Source organism: Salvia miltiorrhiza, chromosome 1 (assembly GCF_028751815.1).
Source record: "Salvia miltiorrhiza cultivar Shanhuang (shh) chromosome 1, IMPLAD_Smil_shh, whole genome shotgun sequence".
NCBI classification, from domain to species: domain Eukaryota; kingdom Viridiplantae; phylum Streptophyta; class Magnoliopsida; order Lamiales; family Lamiaceae; genus Salvia; species Salvia miltiorrhiza.
The window spans coordinates 12,812,647-12,836,888 of NC_080387.1; the positions used below are offsets into that span (position 1 = coordinate 12,812,647).

The 24,242-nt window shown below is 40.2% G+C and overlaps 3 protein-coding genes across 3 annotated transcripts in view; 2 read left to right on the forward strand and 1 right to left on the reverse strand.

Annotated features, from left to right (window-relative positions):
* LOC131006624 (pathogenesis-related genes transcriptional activator PTI6-like) overlaps positions 1 to 24,242 on the forward strand; it is an 812,544-nt gene that overhangs the window by 713,415 nt on the left and 74,887 nt on the right. The gene's annotated exons all lie outside the window — the stretch shown is intronic.
* Positions 4,230 to 8,213, forward strand: LOC131006620 (protein GAMETE CELL DEFECTIVE 1, mitochondrial). The gene is made up of 4 exons (XM_057933797.1): positions 4,230 to 4,883; positions 5,228 to 5,463; positions 7,343 to 7,532; positions 7,641 to 8,213. The coding sequence occupies exons 1-4, from the start codon at positions 4,236 to 4,238 to the stop codon at positions 7,857 to 7,859; spliced, it is 1,293 nt and encodes a 430-aa protein (XP_057789780.1). The 5' UTR covers positions 4,230 to 4,235; the 3' UTR covers positions 7,860 to 8,213.
* On the reverse strand, positions 8,243 to 10,845 carry LOC131006618 (cation/H(+) antiporter 24-like). Its single transcript, XM_057933795.1, has 2 exons — positions 10,513 to 10,845; positions 8,243 to 10,447 (listed from the first exon to the last, which is right to left on the reverse strand). Exons 1-2 carry the CDS (start codon positions 10,741 to 10,743, stop codon positions 8,315 to 8,317), a joined length of 2,364 nt encoding a protein of 787 aa, XP_057789778.1. The 5' UTR covers positions 10,744 to 10,845; the 3' UTR covers positions 8,243 to 8,314.

Genomic DNA, 24,242 nt, shown 5'->3' on the forward strand with positions numbered 1-24,242 from the left:
GAACAATATGCTCGATAATTGTAAGAAGAGGAGAATGCGGGATTTGTACGTAGCTTGCAAATAGAATGCCAATATGGAGGCCGATCAAACACAACAAGATGTGGAGGAAACCACTAAAGGTAAGGGTAAGAGTAAAAAATCACTAACATCTAATATATTTCTTAAATATTTCAGGTGGTAAATGTAAGTTGTAATATTATTTTGTTTTACTTTCAATTCAATAAAAATGCGAATTTTATTATATTTTAGTAAGAAATGTCATATTCTTTTTTTTTTGTAGTTTATTATATTCCGTATTGACTTTTTTCAACAATTTCATTACATATAAAGTACTTAATTAATATAATTTCATTAGAAAAATATACACAATATATTATAAAAATAAATAAATAAATAAATAAGTCAAAAAATTCGAATGATAGGCCATTGAATCGACAATTTTCGGCCGGCTCAGAACCACTGATTTAAGCCCGAAATTAGGTCCTTCTATACTTCTTCACGATTCACCTGCTAAACTATGAATCTCTGGTTCAGAACCAATACTCCTTAAAGCATTCGTAGTGGGAGTGCGCAGGGCGGTGCGCACCGACCCACTGCCCCCCTCCCCCCAATACCGCACCCCACTCCCCCACACCAACATCCCACCCCCGCGCCCGCTTCGGATAGTGAATTGGTTGGGTGCGTGCTAGTCACGACCTAATCACCTATTTTCATAAAAAAAAGAAGTAAAATTTCAAACGGTCGAGAATTAACGGGAAAATCAGATTCCCTCTTCTGCTGAAAAATGACTTTTTTTTTCTCTCTCTCTCTCTTATAAATACATACTACTTCCATTTCATTTTTCACATTCATGCACAATTCCATTATAATGTTTTTTTTTGTAAGGTTTGAGTTTAATTTCAATGATGTCTTAATTATTAAATTAGATGTTAAATTTAATTGAGTTCAACATTAAAAATAAATTTAAAATAAAAAATAAAATTGGAGAGTTAAATAAAGGCTCTCCCACTATGGGGAGTGTGCTTTTAAATGGTGGGGCCCAGTTTTAAGAGTCTAGTTGGCCTCTCTACTACGAATGCCTTAGAGCATCTCCAACGCGGTGCCTTAGCCCCGCGTTGATCCGGGTCATTGGAGGCCGCGCCGCGTTGGAGAATAGCCCAGTTTCGAAGCGGGGACGAGGGGGAGACCCGGGGCGAAGGCGGAGAAAAGAAGGCGCGTCCGGCGGACGCGCCAATTTAAACAAAAAATCTGAAATTATTTTTAAATTTCAAAATTCGACCGTTTTTTAATTTTTTTTTATATATTTGACCGTTTCTTGCACAAACGGCTAGTTTGTGATTTTTTTTTCTTTTCTTTTCTTTCCCTTCTATAAATACCACCCTTCCACAATCTAAAAGTCACTACCTATGATGCACGGATTCTTCAAAAATCGGCATGTACGGCGAATCAGATTCTTTTAGGGTGCGATTCTCTCGGATTCTCGTCGGATTCGCACCCGATTCGCCACATGGCGTATCGTTTAAAACAATTTATAAAAATAAACCGGATTCGCAAATTTCATAGGCGAAATTCACGTATCTCGTGCACGAAAGGCCTACACAAGGTTATTTTGATAATTTTATTTTCAGTTATGACTTATATATTGGACTAATAATATTTGAATCGTTATATTGTTGCTCAATTAACTTATATAACTGAAAATGCTTAACTTTTGGATAAAATAAAATGTAAATTACATAGAATTAATTTAAGAAAATTTAAATTGTATATAGTTTATAAGCATTATATATCATAAAATTTTAATAATTAGATATATCCTTGCCGAATCGCACCCTATAATTTTTAAAAATCCGTATCCCCGTACTCGTATCGTATCGCGCCCGCATCCGCACCCCCGTACCTATGCAACATAGGTCACTACTTTCTAGGGGTGAGCAGAAACCGAACCGACACTGAAAACCGAACCGAACCGAACCGAACTGGATTGGTGCGGTTCGGTCCCAATTCTATTGGTTTAGTTTTCGGTTCGGTTTTGAAAAGTAAAAACCGAAAATTTTCGGTTTGGTGTCGGTTTCCATTATTTGGTTCGGTTTTAAACCGAACCGAACCGATACATATTAATATTTTATTATATATAATTATTTTATAATATATAATTATTTTTCTAATTTTTTAACCTAAAACTAAAACCCTAATTCACAATTATAATATATAATTATTTATCATGTTCATGTTGTGGGAATTTGACATTTGAAATTTGTGTATTTTACATTATTTTATAATTTTTAATTGGTATTTTTGAAAAAAAAAATTGCATCGTTGGTTTTATCGGTTCGGTTCCGGACCCCCAATTGGTGCGGTTCGGTTCCAATTTTAACCATCGATTCGGTTTTCGATTTTGAGTTTTTGGTTCGGTTTTGCACCGAACCGAACCGATGCTCACCCCTACTACTTTCTCATTATCTCAACTACAATTCTCTCTTCTACATTTTTCTTGTAATGGATCGCGAATTCGATGAATATCTCAAGCAACAAGGCGGGGGTTCGAGGCTTCCGATGATGGGGTTTGCTCCATTTTCGCAAGCCTCCAATGCAGGGACGGAGCCAGGAATTAATTTCGGGGGGGGCTGAAACTGTACGGGGGTTCGGGGGCGGTAGCCCCTGAGAAATTTTTTTTGGACATTCTGTATATTTAAGGTATTTTTTTTATTAAAATACGAGCATAATATTAATAATAACGAACAATATTTTCATAGATTATATAATTTAAATATATCACAAAACTTTTTTTGAACATTCCGTATATTTAAGACATTTTTTATTAAAAGGCAAGCATAATAATAATAATAACAAACAACATGTTCATAGATTATATATTTTCTATATATTATAAATTAGTTTCAATACATTATAATTTTTTTTAGCATTTCATACATATTAGGCATTTTTTTATTAAAAGACAAGTATAATAGTAATAATAACAAACAATATTTCATAGATTATATAGTTTTAAATAACGGGATTATCCTTAAATTAAGTATATATATGAGAGAATATAATAACCAAATACTCTTTTATAAAATAAAATTATTTTACAATAGATATAAACATATATCTATATATATTTTAAAATTTTAAAAAAAAAAAAAAAACTCAAAATTTGGGAGGGGGCTCTAGCCCCCCCTAGCCCCCCCCTGGCTCCGTCCCTGCTCCAATGTCTTGGCTACAGGAAATCTTCCCACACCGGCGACGCACACCAACGTCCAAGAAGTGCCGGAGGCGGAGAAGCCGAAAGTAAAGGGCACCGCGCCCAATACTCTAGCGAAGAGACCGAGCTCGTTGCAATCTTGTGGGCGAAGGCTACCCACAATCCTATTTTGGAAACCTCCCAAAAGTTGCTCCAATATTGGGGAGCAATCGCGGAGAAGTTCAACGCGCTCAAACCGCCGGGAGCGCCGTGGTGTAAGCCGGAATATCTCAAATCCCACTTCGCACGTGTCCAAAAGGACATGAAATATTTCGAGGGCTTCTACAACACTTGCAAGGACAATTGGGGAGAACGGTATGAGCGACGACCAAATCACCCAACAAGCCCAGACGATATTCGAGGCAAATTTCAAAAAGCAATTCTCCTACATCAAAGCTTGAAAAGTCTTGTGCGTGTGTGAAAGATTCATGTCGCAAGCCGGGGATGTCCACTCTGCAAAGAAGTCAAAGGGCTCCGATGGGCAAGCAACCACCACTTCTTTGGAGCTGAGTGTCACGACGAGGCCCTAAGGCCAAAAAGCGACAAAGCGAGACAAGGGCAAGACGAAGAAGGGAGAAGAGTCTTTGGGAGGAGGTTCGGCGTTCTCCGACGCCCTTGAGAAGGTGGCCGAAAGCATGAAAGAGCATGCTCTCAAAACGGGGGGAATCGCTGAGGTGAAAAAAATGCAAGCCATGAAATGGGAGGAGATAGATATGAAGCTCTTGAATACGGACACGACGAATATGACGGAGGCACAATTAGCCTTGCACAACCACCTAGTCCAAGAAGTGCTGAAGCGTCGGGGACTTATTTAAATTAGGAAATTATTGTAAATTTTATTTTATTATCTTATTTTAATTATGTCTTTAATTTTATTTTAATTATTGTAATGTTTAATTTTAATTTTAATAAAATTTGAAATTTAAAATAAAATTGTAGAAATATAAATTTTGTCAAAATGAAGATCTAAGAGACCCTCTAGACACCAATGCACCGCTTACGACATCCTGCATTGGAGATGCTTTTAGTAGCTTATGCACGAATACTTGTACCTCGATTAAACCCCCAAATTCCTAAGTCTAAAACCATCACAAATCAGAGAAACCCTGAATCAAGCCTTCATCAAAGCTCTCTCTCACTTCGCCCTCTCTCTTTCTCTCTAAACAAAATGCGAGGCCTTCTTCGCACATTGACGCAGCTCACCATCAATGCCAACACTAAGACCGCGCAGCTTCACAATCCACGCCCGCTGCTCACTTTACAGAAGCCCTTTTCCACTCAAGGTGGCGGCGGCGATAAAGAGGGGGATTGGACGCTCCATTTCGGCGGAACCGGGTCTTCCGGCCCCGACCCTATGAGCTGGGACGAGGGATCCTCGTCCTGGTCCACTGGTCTGACCAAGGAGCATTTTGATGGTGAAGTTGTTGGGAAGAAGGTGGGTGCTTCGGATCCTACCGTTACCCAGCCCCGCGCTGTTGGCTCAAACCAGACTCGGCGCCCAGCGTATTCGGATGCAAGGTGGACGGATGATGAACTCGCGAAAATGAGGGAATTGGAGGCTGCGAACCGTTGGGGTAAAGGATTTGTGGATAGCTGGGATGATAAAATGCACGAGACGGCCATGTTGATGAAGCAGGTCGGAATTTGTGCTACTTTAATTGTTTTTATTGGGGTTTATGTAATACTGCATCTCTGTGTTATTGCTATTCATGAAATAGATTGAATGATATAAATTTCTTAGCTTTTCTTATTGCCAGTTCTTAGCTACTTATTAGTTGATCGAGCAGGTATCAAAAGTGTGTTTTAGAAGTTCTGTGCCTTGAATGTTGTTATTATTGACATAGCTGGGCATTAGCATATCCTAAAGTATGATCCTTTATACTCGAATTCTTCTGTTTATTTAGTTTTTTCAAATTGTGAATGAGTGATGTTAAGATTTTTAACGACAATTTCTGGTGGTGAAATAAATTCTGAATGAAGGTGCGGGAGCCTGGTGCCAGGGGGTCATACTTGAAAGATTCTGAGAAGGCAGAGATGTACAAAAAGCACAAGGAGAATCCGGAGGAGTATAGTGTGGAAAGATTAGCAAAGGATTACAGGATTATGAGGCAGAGGGTGCACGCAATATTGTGGCTGAAGGAACTTGAAGAAGAAGAGGAGAAGAAGCATGGGCCATTAGATGACTCTGTCGAGATGTTGCTTGACGCTTGTCCCGAGTGAGTGTTAATGCGCTGAGTAAGAGGATTTGATGCATTTACTTTCTGATTTTATATCTTAGTTGCAATATAGTTTGCAATTTAACATTTGCTCATGCGTGTGCGTGTGTGTGTTTTTTTTCCTTTCTTAACATTGTGTGATGTCGGACTAGTTTTCTGAATTGGTTCGAGGATTGCATATACAAGATGTTGCATTCTATTGCTCTCTTTTATTTTAAGGGTCGTTCTCTTTGGTTTCAAATTTATCATGAGAAAAGGAGGGATAAGAAAAGTTGGGAAAATGTTATCACTCCCCATCTTTTTCATCCCATGTTCTTTAAGGTGGAAAATATGGTTTATCAATATCACATCAATACCCCAAAGAAAATATTATCACATCAATTCCCCATGATAATAATTTTATCATGAACTGGAGTGAAAAGGAGGGAAAAGGTGCTACTCGAATTTTTTTCCATCCTGCCTGCAGAAAATTATCCTCCCTACAAAACATGTGAAAAGGGTGGGAAAAGGGTGAAAATATATGTTTTCCACCCTTTCCCATCAAAGACAACAAACTTTGATTGTATTTCTTGTTATCAGTTGTTGCTTCCAAATGTAGAGGTGATGTTGATAAACTAACCGAACTGCTCATAGTGTGTAATTGAGAAAGTATGTGATTGCATTTCTTGTTCTTTTACTCAATAACTCTAAAGGAGGGAGAGCAGTGGGGTTTGAATCCTAGATCTAGCTGTTTACAGACTGAAGTCTGCACCGGTTGGTTGTCCCCTTGGGGACCTATATATAGATATTGGTAAATGAATAAGGAAAGGTAATTTCTTAGCTTAGTTTTAACATTGTAAGCATTCTGAACTGTAGTGAATTCAGGTGATCTGCTGCAGCTGCCATTTCCTGTAGTATTCCGTACTGGTATGTAGTATGTGTACTATACATTTCTGAGTTCCTCAATCATTATTTGATTATTTTTTTTAATGATTGAATCACCAATTCGGCTTTATATTTGAATATCTCTCATTAATTTTACCTTTCTTTCTAGAATCTTGTTAATTTTTTTTGTTGTTGTTGTGGAATCATGGTTAAATAAGGAGTTTCATTCTTTTGATCTGTGCCACTTTAAGGGGGCTACGACAGTTAATGTTTAATTAAAAGTCCTGATCGTGTCAATTTTATTGTCATCTCAAAATTCTCAGGGATTTTGGTTTGGCTAACTTTTATTTAACTGGAGTATCTTGTGCTTGTTATGTGTTTGTACTTGTAGCTGGCACTTGTGAGTTGTGATGAACTACTATAAATGTTAATTTGCCTAATTAGATATCTTTGGCCTGGATTCTGTTAATAGTTAATGAACTCATTCTTGTTTCCAACCTTATCACATGAGAGCTTAGATATGAAAAAAAAAAAAAAAACTTTTGAGCACAAAATGCCTAAGTTATAACATGTTAAGGAGATAATTCACTTAGAAAGATGACTCGTTTCACAGGAGTACTTTGAATGGTTTGGGAGTGCCATCTGTGCGCACATGTTGTATGTCTAGCTACGGTTCTTTTGGTTTTGGTTGTCTGGATATAATATTGAACAGAACTTAAGGTTAGAAAATGATCATAACAAACTGTGCTTCTAAAAGCTGGAGCACCTCCGGATTGCTTGACCCTTTTGTGATTCCTTTGGACTGTCCCTTTGTTAATAACCTTCATATTATTATGTCCAGTATTTGATTGTTTTATTCCAACTGAGATGTATGTTTGGGTGGCCTATTCACCAGTTGGTACTTCTGTGTTAACGACTCCAGAATTTTCTTCAGTTTATTTGCAATTTCAACATTTACCTTTTGATATGTTGAGGGAATTCTATTGACTGAGTTTATCCTGTTGCTGCCATGCAGGTTTTTTATCTCCCATGACAGAGAATTCCATGTTGCTTCCCTGCCATATAAGCCAGATTTCAAGGTCATGCCAGAGGGTTGGGATGGAACCACACGGGACCCTGATGAGGTCCTCTATGAGATATCAATGAAAGAGGATGAAATGCTGTACCAAGAATTTGTTCAGAAGATGAATTTCAACAAAATGATGGTAACCATTTAGTTGTTGCAATAATTAGTAATGTACTGGTATCATATTCAGAATATGTTCGAGTCTCTGACTTAAACTTGTGCCCTCTGATCATCATCACTTCTTTAGTTGGCGAAGAAGGTGAAATGCCACAAGTACAGCAGGAGACGTCCATCTGAAGGTTGGAATTTTATGGTGGAGAAGCTAGGTCGTCGAAATAAGCGTGGAAACGGTGGTGGCTGGAAATTTGTTAGTCAAGCTGATGGCTCTAGCAGGCCTCTAAATGATGACGAGAAAATGTTTGTGAAAAGGGAGACTCCTCGGAGGCGTCGCAAGATCCTCCCGTAATAGGGAACAAATAAGTACATTTGACTCGGCTTTTTTGGCATGGGCCTCATGTAGTTGTTAGATGCTTTACACTAGATTGAGGCATCTCGCACAATTTTTAGGTTTCCTTTATAGAAGATGAACACTATCCACAAAATGAACATCAAACAAGTGCTTAGATAATTCGATTTGATATATGCACTTGTAAACTTGTATGGTAGTCTGCTAGCTGCCATCTAGGTGTCTATTTTTGTTAATATCTGTGTGCTGCTTCTATGTGTTCCACCAGAATCGTTTGCACATTTTTGTTTGTTCAATTTTGAGATTTTGCGGTTGCTTCATTCTTGTGAGTAATAAAGATTTATTGAAGTTCTTGTTATATAGAATTTTCACTTCCCAGAGAATTGTGTAAGAAGTTCCTTTAAATGTAATTCATTAGGTTGGTGTTGCTATGTACAGATTGTAAATTCTACCAGTTACATGTAAAGAGAGAAGCCTCTAAGAAGACTAGCAGAAACCTTTTCTTGGCCTCGTAAAATCTGCTGCTGCACTGCGAGAACAGAAGCCCTGCTGTTGAAATCTGCAGAGGCAATAAACTCTCCTATAACTCCGAGCTCGTTCTCATTGCTCCAATTCGATAATCCTCCCAAAAGGAGAGGATTTATGCCATGCTTCCTCCCCACAATCCACAGGTCGTAGCTCTGTTTATCCATGCCCTGTATAGCAGCAATGGTTTCCTCCCCGTTCTTCACCACCACCTCCCGATAAATGATCTGCTCCTTCCCTTCGCTTTTCAGCCAGAACTGCGTCACCAACCCGTCGTCCAGCTTCTTCTCCATGCTCTTATCTCCCTCGCTGTTCTCGGGGAGGAATCTGACGACGGTGAGCCACACGTCCGGGTTCCCCGCCATGCGGTCAGCATACGCCAGCGCCTCTCTGGCATCCGCCCCTCCGAGGAAGAGCAGCGCCAGGTGGCGCATGGGGCTCCTCAGAGCCCCATGGATGAGGTTCTGGCGCGGGCTTCTGTCCACCAGGATGGCGACGGAGCAGGGCGCGTGGACCAGAACCTCAGAGTTGAGGGGCTGGCCACCCTCCTCCAAGGGGAGGACGACGAGGCACGCCTTGTTGGCGAGCGCCAGCTCGCAGATGTCCTGGTACATGGTCCTCCTGGAGGTGATGGTGGTGTAGTAGAATATCTTAAGGCAGTCGCCGCCCCTGGCCTCCTGGAACATCTTCAAGGCGTTGTGGACGGTCGATTTCTCCGGCGCCTCGTCCTCGTCCTCTGCCTGGTGGTCGATGAGGACGGGGTTGGAGCCGATGAGCTCCTCCAGGCAGAGGGCGTCGACAGATAGAGGCGTGGATGCCGTGGGATTTGAGACTTGGAGCAAGCTCATGAGGCCGGAGAGATTTTCTTGGGAGTGAATGCAAGCCAGAATGTGGAGCTGAGCGTTGGGAGGGGAGTGCTGGATGTTCCTCCTCTTGTCGAGCAGGTAGGGCCGCGTGGGGTCGTAGAGGATGCTGATGAGCGGCGTCACCACGGCGGTCACTGTGGCGGCCGAGAGAGCCATGGCCGTGAAATGCGGCGTGTCAAGTATCTTCAAATCATTCAAATGGACGAACAAGAGGAAATCCACTTGACCCTTGACTCCCAGCAGAAGGCTGAGGGTGAGGCTGTCTCTGATGCTCATGTGGTTTAGACGCGAGGCTGTAAAAGTGGAGACCATCTTCACCACATAAGCAGACACAACCATGAGCATAAGCGGCCGGAAATGAGACCAATGGCCGGCCACGGAGGCGATGTCGAACACCAAACCAATGTACATGTAGGAGAAGGGCATGAGAATGTCCCTCACGATGGTCTCCATCTTCTCCACGAGAGCCGTCCCCAACGGAGGCCCCCACTTCCCCGTGGGGACGGCAAGACCCAGCCACATGGGCCCGTTGGCCACCGTCAGCCCGAACGTGTCGGTCACAAACCCCGCCACCATCACTGCCACCAAAACCGCGGTGATGTAAGCTTCGCCAACTGGCTTCTCCTCCGGGGTGGACCTAACGATCCATGCCATGGCGTGCCTGGCTCCACCAACACATGTGGCCGCCACGGCGATGAAGGAGAGGAGGTAAAACAAGGAGAATATCGGCCTCCGCTGGCTCTGAATGAGCATCTCGAAGACGACGAGCGCGAGCACTCCGATGAGGTCGCAGATCATGGTGGTGGTTAAGGCCATGCGGCCGATCCCGGAGCTGAGCAGATTGAGCTCCCTGACGATGGGGTAGACTACCGGGAAAGCTGCCATGGATAAGTTTAAGCTGATCCCCCAAATAGCGGAGAAGTTTGCAAGGCCGACATTCATCGACTTCTTCTGCAGCAACCCCACAGTCACACTGCACCAAATCGGCATTATCGTACCAAAGGCAGCGATAAACCAGTGCTTTTTTCCTGCTCTCTTCAATTCCATGATGTCCATTTTCACGGCGGAGATGAAGACGAAGTAGATCAGCCCTACTAAGCCCACGTTCTTGATCACGTATTTGAATTCCGGTGGGAAAATGTAGGCGCGGAACCTGTTGCTCCGGCTTAGCACCGACGGCCCCAGTATGATACCGCCCTACAATTACATTTACATTTACATTTTACATATAAATTTCATCGAGAGAGAGAGAGAGGACTCACGAGGATCTCGGAGATGACATTGGGCTGGCGGAGGGGCTTGAGGAGGAAACGGAGGAGACGGGTGATGAGAATGAGAGTGGAAATCTGGAGGAGGAAAAGGGGGAATGAGAAATCCAAGGGATTTTGGCCGTAGAAAACACCGAAGGGATGATCGGTGTGGGACACCCGGCATGTCACCAGACCTTTCTTGATCAGTTCCGGCGGTTCCGTCAGGTTGACGCTCGACGTCATTGATCCATTCACATTTAATTAAAATCGTGAAACAAGCAAGAACATCGCCATGCATGCATGCACAATGTTTACATTGGGATTAGCATTCATTCTCGCCTTCATCTTCTATTTCAATATCTTCTTCCTAATTTCGTCTTTTATTTTATTACATACACATTGCCACAAAATCATAAGTTTACACACACATGCCGTAGTTTTTTAAAAATGTCCATAATATAATCAACTTTAAAGTAACCTTATTTAATATTTATGAAGATAATATATTGGAAACAATAAATAAGGCTAAAATAAAATAATTACATATAAATTATTTTTTTAAAAAAATTATTAATTATATTTTCTTAATATGTGTGAAAAAGCAATACGGACAATCAAAGTAGGATAAAGAGCGTATATAATTGGACTTCATTAATCTAAATAAAATTTAGAATTGTTTTATATATTTAATGTTAACTTTTTAGTTAAAATAATTACAATTGATCATGATGTAATAATGATAATATTTTAGTTTATAATAAATAATATTAGTATATGAAATTAAAAGTGAAATATAGAGGATGAGACATAGAATTGAGACGGATGATCTCATCTAAAAAAGAATTAATGATACAATATCATTGAAAACTTTAAACTGTTATCTAATAGGCATAGGGGTGGTTAAACGGTTTCGGTTTTCCGGTTAAAATAGTAACCGAACCGAAAAAATCGGTTATTGGTTAACCGAAAATCGATTTTTACCAGTTTGGTTCGGTTATCGGTTAGTGTCTTTGTCGTTAATCGGTTAATCGGTTTAACCGATCGGTTAATAGCGATTAATCGATTGGTTCGGTTTACTATCAAATTAATTAATTAATTTATTTATATTTTATTATATTAGAATTTAGAAAATAGCAAAGAGCCAAAGATCAAATTAAAATTAGTCTGCCGATTTCACTTCACTATTGCCTTTCCAAATTCTAATTTCCAAGATATTCTGGGACTGGGAGTTCCCCCATGTAAAAAAGAAGAAGAAGCAAGATCTGGGAATTAAATGTTGGATTTGTATACTGAAAGCAAGAACCCTTTTATGCTTGTATACAATGATTCCTATGTTCACTGTTTTAATCTCCTATCTGATTGTGTTCATGATTGCATATGTATGTTCTCTATCTCTATATAAGTAGATTATATGGTGTGTTGTAGATCACAAAAGACCATATAATTGGAATAACCTTAAGAGATATAAAATGATCACAGCCGAGATGACTTTAGGACGAGTCATCGGTTTAGGCTGCGGTATAGATGGAAGTAGTTTGTCTTGACTACTTGTCTATACTGGTATGTCATAATGTATTGATAGGACCACCGTGAGATGTATTCTTCTATCTGACTTAAGTGAAGAATCAAGATCTCGATGACTTAATAAAATCTTAATACTAATAATATTTAAGATATATATGTTAATTCGTGTATCACTTTGACTTACTATGAGTGAGAGTTATATAGTAACTTGAGTACTCTGTATCTTGGGTGATAGCGGTTAATATATGATATTTGATTATCTGTATTAGTACCCGTATCCGATATAGGATAATGACATCCCCATAAGGAGCTCAATAAGGTTTATTGCGCTAAACCCTGCAGGTTAATTAAATTTAGGCGCAATAATAAAGTTTGAGTGGTACTGCTTAAGTATTACAAAGAGATTAATTAATTTAAGCTGTCAGAGCTCTAATTAATTAATGGATGTCAGATATTTTAAATACAGAGGTTTAATAAGTCTAAATACAAGCCCCGACTCATCACCGGCAATAAAGGGGTAAGTCAATATTGGTTCTTTAGTGGAATGAACTAATATTTATAAATTAATTATGGTCTGGGCTGACCATGGAGAATTAATTTATTTGAGGCCCATCTTTATTCCTTGTATCTGGTCCCTGGACTGGCCCAAAGTCTCCTAGCCCTAGTACAGGCAGAAATCGCCCCTCACCAGAAATAGGCGCCCCATACGTATTTAATTATTTAAATACAGCTGTCTGCTCTCAGGAAAACATACACACTAATTAGTTAGGGTTTGAGAGAGCAGAGGAGGCGCCAGAAACGTGTGAGCATATTTCTGTCTTGGGACTTTCATAGTTCGTTGTCCATCCAACGGTGAAAGCTGAGAGGGATACAGTTCAGAAGGTCAGAACTGGAGTCATTCGATTCGATCATCGACAGCCTCTGCATACGCTTCACAAGTAAGTAATCCTGACTCCAACGTGCAACAATTAAATTCATAGGAGCATGTTAAGATTAATCGTTGTATGATAAATTAATAATAATCCAAGAAACGATCATCGGGCAAGTAGAGTATTAATTTAGTTTAATATTCCTTCAATTGGTATCAGAGCCCAGGATTAATTTCTTGGCTCTATTATAAATTTATGTAAAATTAATAATGTGCGTTGTTTTTACTGCTGTTGTTCTTCGTGGTCTGTTGATTCGTGGGATACGTTGTTTTGACGTTGTAATCGTTTTTCACCGCGAGATAAATCCGTTCTCTAGATAACTTCGTAGATTAGGTAAGGGGTTTTGGGATAATTCCATACTTTACCTTATTTCAATTCTCGTTGTTCAGTATTCCGCGTGTGTTCTCTATTCAGTCCGGCGAAGAACTTGTTATTACCGGTGAGGATCACATCATGTCCCTTGTATGATAATTTGGGAAACCTTATTTTGCCTGTCGGAGCAAATTTGCCGGCCTGGTGTTCTGACGCTCGCTGAAGAGGAGTTTAAGATACGCCTCTTCCCAGTTGAAGGGTCCTTCCTTCAGGAGAGAAGCTAAAATATTCTTCTGGGGCTGAGAAGCCTTGTCCGGCGTTCCCGTCGCGCCTATCCAGTACTTTTGAACGATTTTACCTAATAGAGTGTATTCAGGTTCGAGAAGAGATAGAACAAGTGTCCCTTCAGTTGACTCATCTGGATTCTTCATTGCCTTTTTAAGGGTGGCATTTGCTTCATCATCTGAAATAGATGAGGGTGAAGAACCACTGTTCGGAAGTTTGAACAGATTTCTGACAATGTCCGAAACATTAAGTGTTTCTTCTCGTTTGTCTGAGAAATCTGGGGTCGTGAATACAGTGATTTCGGAGTAGAGTTCACCAGAATCGTTGAATTTCAGATTCTGATAAAATTGTTTAACTGCATCGATGAGAAGATTATCAGCTTCCTTGGTCACGAAGGTCTTCCACTGATGTTGAATCAGAATTTCTTCTACTTTAGGTGAAGGAATATTAAACTGAATTAATGCTCCGTTTGCCCGATGATCGTTTCTTGGATAATTATTAATTTATTATACAACGATTAATCCTAACATGCTCCTATGAATTTAACAACTGCACGTTGGAGTTAGAAAATACCTGAAGAATTCCTAAGAATTCGTCAATCTGTCGCTGAACAGGTCAGTCAGCTTCAAGCCTTCGTTTGAAGCCTCAAACGTCCTCAAATCGTATTTTGCCCAGAAATACGACTTCTTCGCCTTCGAGAGAGCTTTCCGTGGCCACCTGATTCGTCTGAATCGGAGTTCTGTGGAGGAAGTTATGGCCGTTTTACGGAGACTACCAGAACTTGGTTTCCTGCGAAAATCTGACTCAAGCTCTGATCTTCTCGACTGTATCCCGCTCAATTCCCAACGTTGGATGGACAACGAGCTATGGAAATTCCCAAGACAGAAATCACCTCACGTTTTCCTGCGCCTCTCTCTGCTCTCAAAAACCCTAATTTTATCAGTGTGTTTTCCTGAGAGCTGACAGCTGTATTTAATAATACAGAAAACTGAGAGGGGGCGCCAGTTTCTATGTGAGGGCCGAAAATCTGCCCTACTTGGGCTAGGAGACATTGGGCCAGCCCAGGGACCAGATACAAGGAATAAAGATGGGCCTCAAATAAATTAATTTATCTATGGTCAGCCCAGACCATAATTAATTTATAAATATCAGTTCATTCCACTAGAGAACCGATACTGACTTACCCCTTTATTGCCGGTGATGAGTCGGGGCTTGTATTTAGACTTATTTAATCTCCGTATTTAAAATATCCGACATCCATTAATTAATTAGAGCTCTGACAGCTTAAATTAATTAATCTCTTAATAATTCCTTAAGCAGTACCACTCAAACTTTATTATTACGCCTGAACTTAATCAACCTGCAGGGTTTAGAGTAATAAACCTTATTGAGCTCCTTAAGGGGATGTCATTATCCTATACCGGATACGGGTACTAATACATATAATCAAATATCATATATTAACCGCTATCACCCAAGATACAGAGTACTCGAGTTAGTATATAACTTTCACCCATAGTAAGTCAAAGTGATATACGAATTAATATATATACCTGAATACTTATTAGTATTAAGATTTATAAGTCACCGAGATCTTGATTCTTCACTTAAGTCAGATAGAAGAATACATCTCAAACTGTGGTCCTATCAATACGTAATGACGTACCAGTATAGACAAGTAGCCAAGACAAACTACTTCCATCTATACTGCAGCCTAAACCAATAACTTGTCCTAGAGTTATTTCGACTGTGATCATATTATATCTCTTAAGGTTATTCCAATTATATGGTCTTCTGTGATCTACAACACACCATATAATCTACTTATATAGAGATAAAGAACATATATATGCAATCATGAACACAATCAGATAGGAGATTAGATAGTGAACTTAGGAAACATTGTATAGAAGCATAAAACGTTCTTGCTTTCAGTATACAAATCCAACAATCTCCCACTTATACTAAAGCAAACTTTTAGTATACAATGCGTCTATTTACCAATCACCTAACACTTCTCCCACTTATACTTAAAGTTTCCTAAGTGGGTGGCATCAATCGCATTCCCATCTTTCAATGACCATTTGCGATAAGCCTTTTGTGAAAGATCAGTAGGTTTCTCCAATATGTGAGAATTTATTCTTTGAGCACAAAAACCTCGATTTACGAATAATCGTATAACTTGGTACTTACTCTCCATGTGTTTAACCCCTTGTGGTTCTTGGATTCCTTAGAGTTCGCAACTACACTTGAGGTATCACGAAGGTGATGCTCCCACGCAAACTAGGAATTACCCTTAGATCCTGGAGGTACTGGTCAAACCAAAAGGTTTTACCTACCAAGAAAAAACACATAGCTCGAGGTAATTATTCTTTGTTCCGATCAGCCTGGAAATCCGAAATCATATAATCCAAAAAGGAACTAAACTGTCTAACTGGTAAACTATCCTTATTCTCTAGTCAGGGACTTGAGAATATAATTTACCACAATTCAGTGTCCTTAACTAGGACTATACTGATATCTTACAATCATGCTAACTGCATAGGAAATATAAGATCTCGTACATAGCAATCCATACATGAAGCTATCTACTGCGGAAACGTAGAATACTGCCTTCATTTCCTCAACCTTAATAGGCATCTTAAGACATAGTCTTTAGATAAAGGAACGCCATATCTAAAAGTTAGCAATCCTTTCTTGGCGGTATTCATACTACAACGAGTATTCTCAGTATCAATGTAAGACACTCGAGATAAGCCCAACATCCTTTTCTAGTGATCCCTTATTACATTGATCACAAAGATGTATACTGTACCTCCTTAGTCTTTCATATGAGACTGTTCGGATAACCATTACTTTATGTCTTAACAATAGCTCCATATTGTCGCCAATTAGGAGAATATTGTTTACATAAAATGCAAGATAAACCACATCACTGATGACACGAGAGCGATTGACACGAGATGTTTCTCTCCCTCCCTCACGTAACCTCGATGGTTTAAGTGAGCTTCTATGGGTAAAATGATCCGAATGTTCTGAGCATGGCACTGGCGAAAATATCATCATAACCTATACCTTTACACTAGGCATAACCTTTCGCCACCAGTCTAGTTTTAAAAGCTACGACCTTGCTCATTCGGACTTATCATTCTCTTGTATACTCACTTGCAACCTATGGCTTTACGGCATTCTGGTAGCAAGATTTTCTTAGTATACAACCATATTCTTAATGGATTGCTCCATTGAGGCGTGCCAGAAATCTACATTCTCGTCTTCCACTAATTCCAAGTAGATATCTGGGTCGATTCTCTTATATTCACTACTAGGGACTGAATCCAAAGATTCTCCCAAGAACATAAATCGATCGGGTTGTCCCACAACCCTCCCACTACAATGGATCTGTGGTGGCACATGTGTGTCAACAGTGCGTGCAGTGTCTTGTGGTACAAAACTCTTGCACACTTGGCTTGGGTAATGGAATCGCCTGTCTAATGTCTTCAATTTCTTGAAGTACACTATCTGACTTGGATTAGTGATTACTCCCATAGTCCACTTCTAAGAATCGTGTGTCATTGCTAATAACCACCTTCTGATTCTTTAGGACTAATTGCAAAGATACATAACTCATCATCGAACATATTTTTCCAAGAGTGACCTATTTCTTCTCTCCACCACACCATTTTATATAGGGATTACATGGTGTAGTAAACTGGGTTGGAATCCCAAACACTGACAATGAATCAGAAAAGATCATTCCTAACACATTATTGGCCCTTTATCCCCTTTGTCATGAATGACCTGGTCTCCATCTTTTCCTCTATACAGGATTCGCAGGTTCGAAATAGTACAACCTGGATTGAATCCAATGTACTTATTTAGAGACGAGCCTTTGGATCCTATTAAGATAGATGTGACCTATTTCTAGGGTATCAATATATGTGTAAGATCCTCATGAGAGATTAGCCTTAACTTTTCTCTTTCTTTTGTTCGATGATGTAAATGCAATATAAAGGTATTTTGTAGACAAGTTATAGTATGAAGAGAGATGTTCAAAATACCAGAATAGATAACTTTGTCATTTCTTATGATAGAAACACCACTATCAAAAATGACATAAGATCCATCTATTCAAAATTTTGGAACATGATAAGGAACTCTAAAAAACTAAACTATGTCTTTAGAACTTAAAGACAAGGCTTCAATTGCAACAACTGCGACTCTAGTCACGTTGCCTATGAAGACAATAATCTCATCACTTCTCAGCTTCCTTGTCAGCTTAAAAAGCCATGCAAGGTGTAACAATCATTATCAGTTTCTCTCGTTATCCACTACTCACAACTGAGTAGAAAATGAGCTGATATGTCTCAGTTACTATAGCAAGTGAAGTACCTTAACCCTTTGCCTTGAGTATTGAAAGAAAAAATCTTCAATACTCAATCTTATCACACCACTACTCCCACTATTTCCCTTGTCTTTCTTGCCCCTTGGACCCTTCTTCTTCCCGTCATTCAACGAAGAAGATTGCTCTCCTTTGGCAATAACAAGTGCTTGCACATCTCTTTCCCACAATTTCCTTAGCCGTAACTAGAGCATTCAACAACTCAAAAAGAGTATTATCTTTCTTGCTCATAACAGCGTTGAGGCGGAAGTTCTTAATTAAAAGACTTGGGAAGAGAGTTCAGGATAATATCGACTTTTGCCTCACCGTCGATACTTCCACAGAGCAAGTCAAATCCGTCAAAATTTGCATGACATGCTCGTGCACTGAGCTGTGCTCACTCATAAAAATAACGAGATTACTCTCATCAAATTTAAATGAGCAGCTCAGTGCAACTCTCCGAACACTTTCTTGAGATTCAGCATGATGCTAATAACATCGTCCATGCCCTGATGTTGAAGCTACAAGGTTTGTGTCATTATACTCATAATATAGCATATAGCCACATTATTCGTCTTATGCCACCTTTTATGTAATTCATTTTTCTCATCAGTTGACTCATTGTTCGGACCATAAGAACGTGGAGTAGTAAGCAACACAAAGAAAACTTGTGTTAATTTGTGATAAAGATAAAACTGCGTTTCCATTTTATATATGTGGACCGGTTAAAAGACTTTGTGCAAGAATAAAGAAACAGGAGACATAGACATATCTGAAAGTAACGAACATAAAGCACATAATTCGTAACAATAATATTGTAACCTTTTGATAAAACAATATTAATGAAACCTCCAACCGCTCAAAGAATCCCATGTGCAAGCCACGCGGGTGGACGTTTACACAAGAACTCCTCAACCAGACTATTTACCTAGTCGTTTAATCTCCATCCATGTCAACTTAACCTTTTGACAAAGGAAATTAATAGTTGGACCTTAACTAGACCATATCATAATCAAGAAGGGACTCCTCGGGGAGTTGTACATTGTACTTGATATGATATCTAAGCAATGACCACAATTTAACCTTGATAATTAAATTCTCGAAATTGACATACTCACTCGGACCATGCCACTTTCAATTTAATTATCTTGGTTATCTTATTTAATTCCATTCTCCAAAGTACTCATGAAAATCATACAAGCAAGCCACGCGGGTGGACGTTTACTGCATAACTCCCACTACTTTAATGGATTTAAATATTTTCATAGAAACCTCATCTGACAAACTTATGAAAGAACAAACATGAAGTAAGCCACGCGGGTGGACGTTTACTCACATCGCAAATCACTTTGTCTAGAGACCGCTTGTGGAGGTCTAGATAATTTTAAGAATAAAAATTATTAAGTAGTAACCACAATCTAACTTTGAGATTAAATTCTCGAATTTTGACATACTCACTAGGACCATGCCGCATTCAATTTAATTTCTTAGTTATCTTATTTAATTCCATCGTCTAAAGTACTCGTGAAAAAATTATACAAGTAAGCCACGCGGGTGGACGTTTACTGCATAACTCCCACTACTTTAATGGATTTAAATATTTTTATAGAAACCTCATCTGACAAACTTATGAGAGGACAAATATGAAGTAAGCCACGCGGGTGGACGTTTACTCACAACGCCAATCACTTTGTCTAGAGACCGTTTGTGGAGATCTAAATAATTTTAATCGTCTATAAAATTATTAATACAACTTAGTCTTTTTCTTTCAAAAGGTTTGATCGTGCTCACACATAATCCTAAACATGCTCATCTAGAACGCAACATGTAAAACATGCTTACAGAATTCTAAAACATGCTTAAGAAAACGATAAACCTAGCATGCTTGTCTAAGCGCAGTTAATAAACACATATTAACAAGCAAAAACAAAACAGCATGCATAGAGCATAAGGGATTAACACCACGACATGCAAAGAACAGAATTAAAACAATAAAGTTCTTCGTGACCCATTCGTGGAACCCCATATTTCTAATCTATTACAAAGAACAGAAAAGAAAAAGAAATAAAACTCAAAAACGTAAACTCGGCCTGAAACACTTCAAAACAGGCCCGTCTTTGAAAATAGGGTTTGGGCCCCCTAGGGTTTGACGAAACCCGCGCCCACCTAGGGTTTGGAGTTCCCTAGGCGCCGCCGCCACCCACACCTCGACAGCAGCCGGACGGGCGCAGCAGCAGCAGTCCCGGCGCCGCAGCAACAGCAGTACAGCAGCAGCAGCGGCACGGAAACCTCGGCTCCTGGTCCCGGCAACCTCGGCAAAAACCGGCGTGAGGACAGCAGCAACGGCCGCGGCGCGCAGCGCGCAAAACGCGCACGCGCAGCCCTAGGCGCGCACAGCCTCTGCTCGCCGCCTATCCTCCCTAGCCCTACCTTACCTGACCAGCCTCGGCAGCATCAGCTTTGGCACGGTAGCAGCACGTCGGCAGCGGGCAGACGGCCGTGCAGTGCAGCGCTGGGCGCGCAGCACACAGCGCGCAGGCACGCGCGCGCACCGCCCCAGCACGCACAGCCCTCGCCCCAGCCTGACTACAGCAGCCACGCCTCCTCGGCTGTACCCAGCACCGAGAGCAGTAGCACGGTGCACGGCGCTTGACCTGGGAGCACAGCGCACGGTGCGCAAGCACACACGCACGTGCAGCCCTCGTCGGCGCACGCAGCAGCGGCCCTGTCTGCCCTCGGTCCGCCAGCAGCCATCCAGCCCGGGAGTTTGTGCGCGCGCCATGGCGCACGGCGCTCGCGCAGTGCGCAGCCCTTCGTGCCCTCGGCGCCCACCGCCTCTCGGCTCTCCAACCTCCGTTCATTCGATGTTGATTCGTCGTCGTCTTCGTCTCGATTTTCAACAATTACAAATTACAACGGAAAACAAATACAATTTGAAATCCTAATCTAACCACGGATTTTCTCGTGGTGAAAAACGATTACAACGTCAAAACGACGTATCCCACAAATCAACAGACCACGAAGAACAGCAGCAGAAAAAACAACGCACATTATTAATCGTACATAAATTAATAATAGAGCCAAGAAATTAATCCTGGGCTCTGATACCAATTGAAGGAATATTAAACTGAATTAATGCTCCGTTTGCCCGATGATCGTTTCTTGGATTATTATTAATTTATCATACAACGATTAATCCTAACATGCTCCTATGAATTTAACAACTGCACGTTGGAGTTAGAAAATACCTGAAGAATTCCTAAGAATTCGTCAATCTGTCGCTGAACAGGTCAGTCAGCTTCAAGCCTTCGTTTGAAGCCTCAAACGTCCTCAAATCGTATTTCACCCAGATATACGACTTCTTCGTCTTCGAGAGAGCTTTCCGTGGCCACCTGATTCGTCTGAATCGGAGTTCTGTGGAGGAAGTTATGGCCGTTTTACGGAGACTGCCAGAACTTGGTTTCATGCGAAAATCTGACTCAAGCTCTGATCTTCTCGACTGTATCCCGCTCAATTCCCAACGTTGGATGGACAACGAGCTATGGAAATTCCCAAGACAGAAATCACCTCACGTTTTCCTGCGCCTCTCTCTGCTCTCAAAAACCCTAATTTTATCAGTGTGTTTTCCTGAGAGCTGACAGCTGTATTTAATAATACAGAAAACTGAGAGGGGGCGCCAATTTCTATGTGAGGGCCGAAAATCTGCCCTACTTGGGCTAGGAGACATTGGGCCAGCCCAGGGACCAGATACAAGGAATAAAGATGGGCCTCAAATAAATTAATTTATCTATGGTCAGCCCAGACCATAATTAATTTATAAATATCAGTTCATTCCACTAGAGAACCGATACTGACTTACCCCTTTATTGCCGGTGATGAGTCGGGGCTTGTATTTAGACTTATTTAATCTCCGTATTTAAAATATCCGACATCCATTAATTAATTAGAGCTCTGACAGCTTAAATTAATTAATCTCTTAATAATTCCTTAAGCAGTACCACTCAAACTTTATTATTACGCCTGAACTTAATCAACCTGCAGGGTTTAGCGTAATAAACCTTATTGAGCTCCTTAAGGGGATGTCATTATCCTATACCGGATACGGGTACTAATACAGATAATCAAATATCATATATTAACCGCTATCACCCAAGATACAGAGTACTCGAGTTAGTATATAACTTTCACCCATAGTAAGTCAAAGTGATATACGAATTAATATATATACCTGAATACTTATTAGTATCAAGATTTATATGTCACCGAGATCTTGATTCTTCACTTAAGTCAGATAGAAGAATACATCTCAAACTGTGGTCCTATCAATACGTAATGACGTACCAGTATAGACAAGTAGCCAAGACAAACTACTTCCATCTATACTGCAGCCTAAACCAATAACTTGTCCTAGAGTTATTTCGGCTGTGATCATATTATATCTCTTAAGGTTATTCCAATTATATGGTCTTCTGTGATCTACAACACACCATATAATCTACTTATATAGAGATAAAGAACATACATATGCAATCATGAACACAATCAGATAGGAGATTAGATAGTGAACTTAGGAAACATTGTATACAAGCATAAAACGTTCTTGCTTTCAGTATACAAATCCAACATTAGGATGCTCCGGTTTCTTCTCAAGTGATGGATAATCCACTGACTGGTCGTATCTGACTCCTTTAGTTAGGCAATCGACCTTCTGGGCACCAAACTTCTTTCCGTCGGATTTAATCATTATGTGAATCTGCAGAAAGAGAGTTTTGGAACAGAGAGAATTCTCACAGTTGATGGGTGTGGAAGATGATTAGTAGGAATGCGAGAGAGAAAGTGAAAATGTGATGATGAGGGGAGAGTGAGAGATGTGAGTAGTGGAGACAAAGTGCAGACGTGAGACGTGGTGATGAAGTGTGATCGTGGAAGATGAACTGTTGCTTAGGGCAATTGAAAAGACATCGATGGTTTGAAATCCGTTCGCCAAATCGTAGTTAATGAAATTTGAAATCCGTAATTAATGCCCGTCAGAGAAATACCTTAAAATAAGAGATTCGAAATGATGAAGAATATTTGACGCAATCTCTTACTCATGAAAATAGGCGGCGAACAAGTTGTGCAATGATCAGAAAAGATATATTCAAATAAGATATTTTGAATTAATCTCTTTTATTCACACGATACAGTCACCAGTCTAGAATAAAGCACAATTTATCTTGTTCTCACATCAGTTAAAGGTAATTCTATTTCAGTCAAGTTCCCAACAATCAGTCAGGAGATATATCAGCAACTGATTTAAACTAAACAACGTTCCCCCAAAGTTTGATAACCAGTTATTATCATAACGAGTGACTGATGTGATTTGAAAGTAGAGAAACAAGCGTAAGCAAGGGAAAAGCAGTTTTAATACATCAACAGTAGAGAATAGAAAAGTAAGACTGAACAAAAGGAAGTTGACAAAGCAGTTCTAGAACGTCATTTACAAATGTGAAATTTTTAAGGCAGTTGACATTCTTGACCTTTCTTTGTCCTCAGTTGATGCATAGCTTCTTCTTTGGTTTCTTTGGTGGACTTTCAGTTAACTCTTCAGCTTTCTTCCCTTTTCCCTTCTTGTTTCTTGTTGTCGTGGGATTCAGGCACGTTGCTGATTTTGGTCTGAGTTCCCAATTGCTGTTGAAGATTCATGACAGTAGATTCGAGAAAGGCTAGTTTGACTTTGAGATCGTAAGTCTCCTTTTCTTGAATGATCTGCCTTTCATCCAGCATATGTATTTCTTCATCAGTGAGAGGTCTTGCTGACTTTGGAACTTCATCAGCTGAGTCTTCATTCCCTGTATTGGAAGGAAGTGTTTGATGACTTGGAGACTTCGGATGAGTTCCATCATCATCGTTGTGATCTTCCTTGAGAAGACCTTTGGAGACAAGATACTGTCTGAAGTTGGGAGACAGTCATGGATTGCATCCCAGAGATTTGTGACTTTGAATTTTTCAAAGACACTGCTCTCTAGAGCTTCCACTTCAGCATTTGTGAGAACTTCGTCAATTCCTTAAAATTGGGATCTGGGCATTGTCCCGATGAAGATGAAGAAAAAGTAGCTGACGAGGTCTTGAAACTCTTCAGCATGCTCGGTTGCCATGATTAAGGGAAAAGTGGTAGTGACACAGTGTTGAGCAAGAAGTGTCACATAATTCTTGAGAAGAGCAAGCGGAGTCACTGAAGATGAGGATGCCGCATTGAGATCAGTAGGCTCTGCAAACTTGACCTTCTTGTTGAAGCTGTCAAGGCAGAAGTGAAAGAATCCTTTGAGAGGAAG

Coding starts and splice junctions, on each gene's coding strand:
- LOC131006620 (XM_057933797.1), top strand. CDS start 4,236: ATGCACCGCTTACGACATCCTGCATTGGAGATGCTTTTAGTAGCTTAT. Junction 4,884..5,227: donor CGGCCATGTTGATGAAGCAG/GTCGGAATTTGT, acceptor TTCTGAATGAAG/GTGCGGGAGCCTGGTGCCAG. Junction 5,464..7,342: donor TTGCTTGACGCTTGTCCCGA/GTGAGTGTTAAT, acceptor GCTGCCATGCAG/GTTTTTTATCTCCCATGACA.
- LOC131006618 (XM_057933795.1), bottom strand. CDS start 10,743: ATGACGTCGAGCGTCAACCTGACGGAACCGCCGGAACTGATCAAGAAA. Junction 10,448..10,512: donor ATGTCATCTCCGAGATCCTC/GTGAGTCCTCTC, acceptor ATGTAATTGTAG/GGCGGTATCATACTGGGGCC.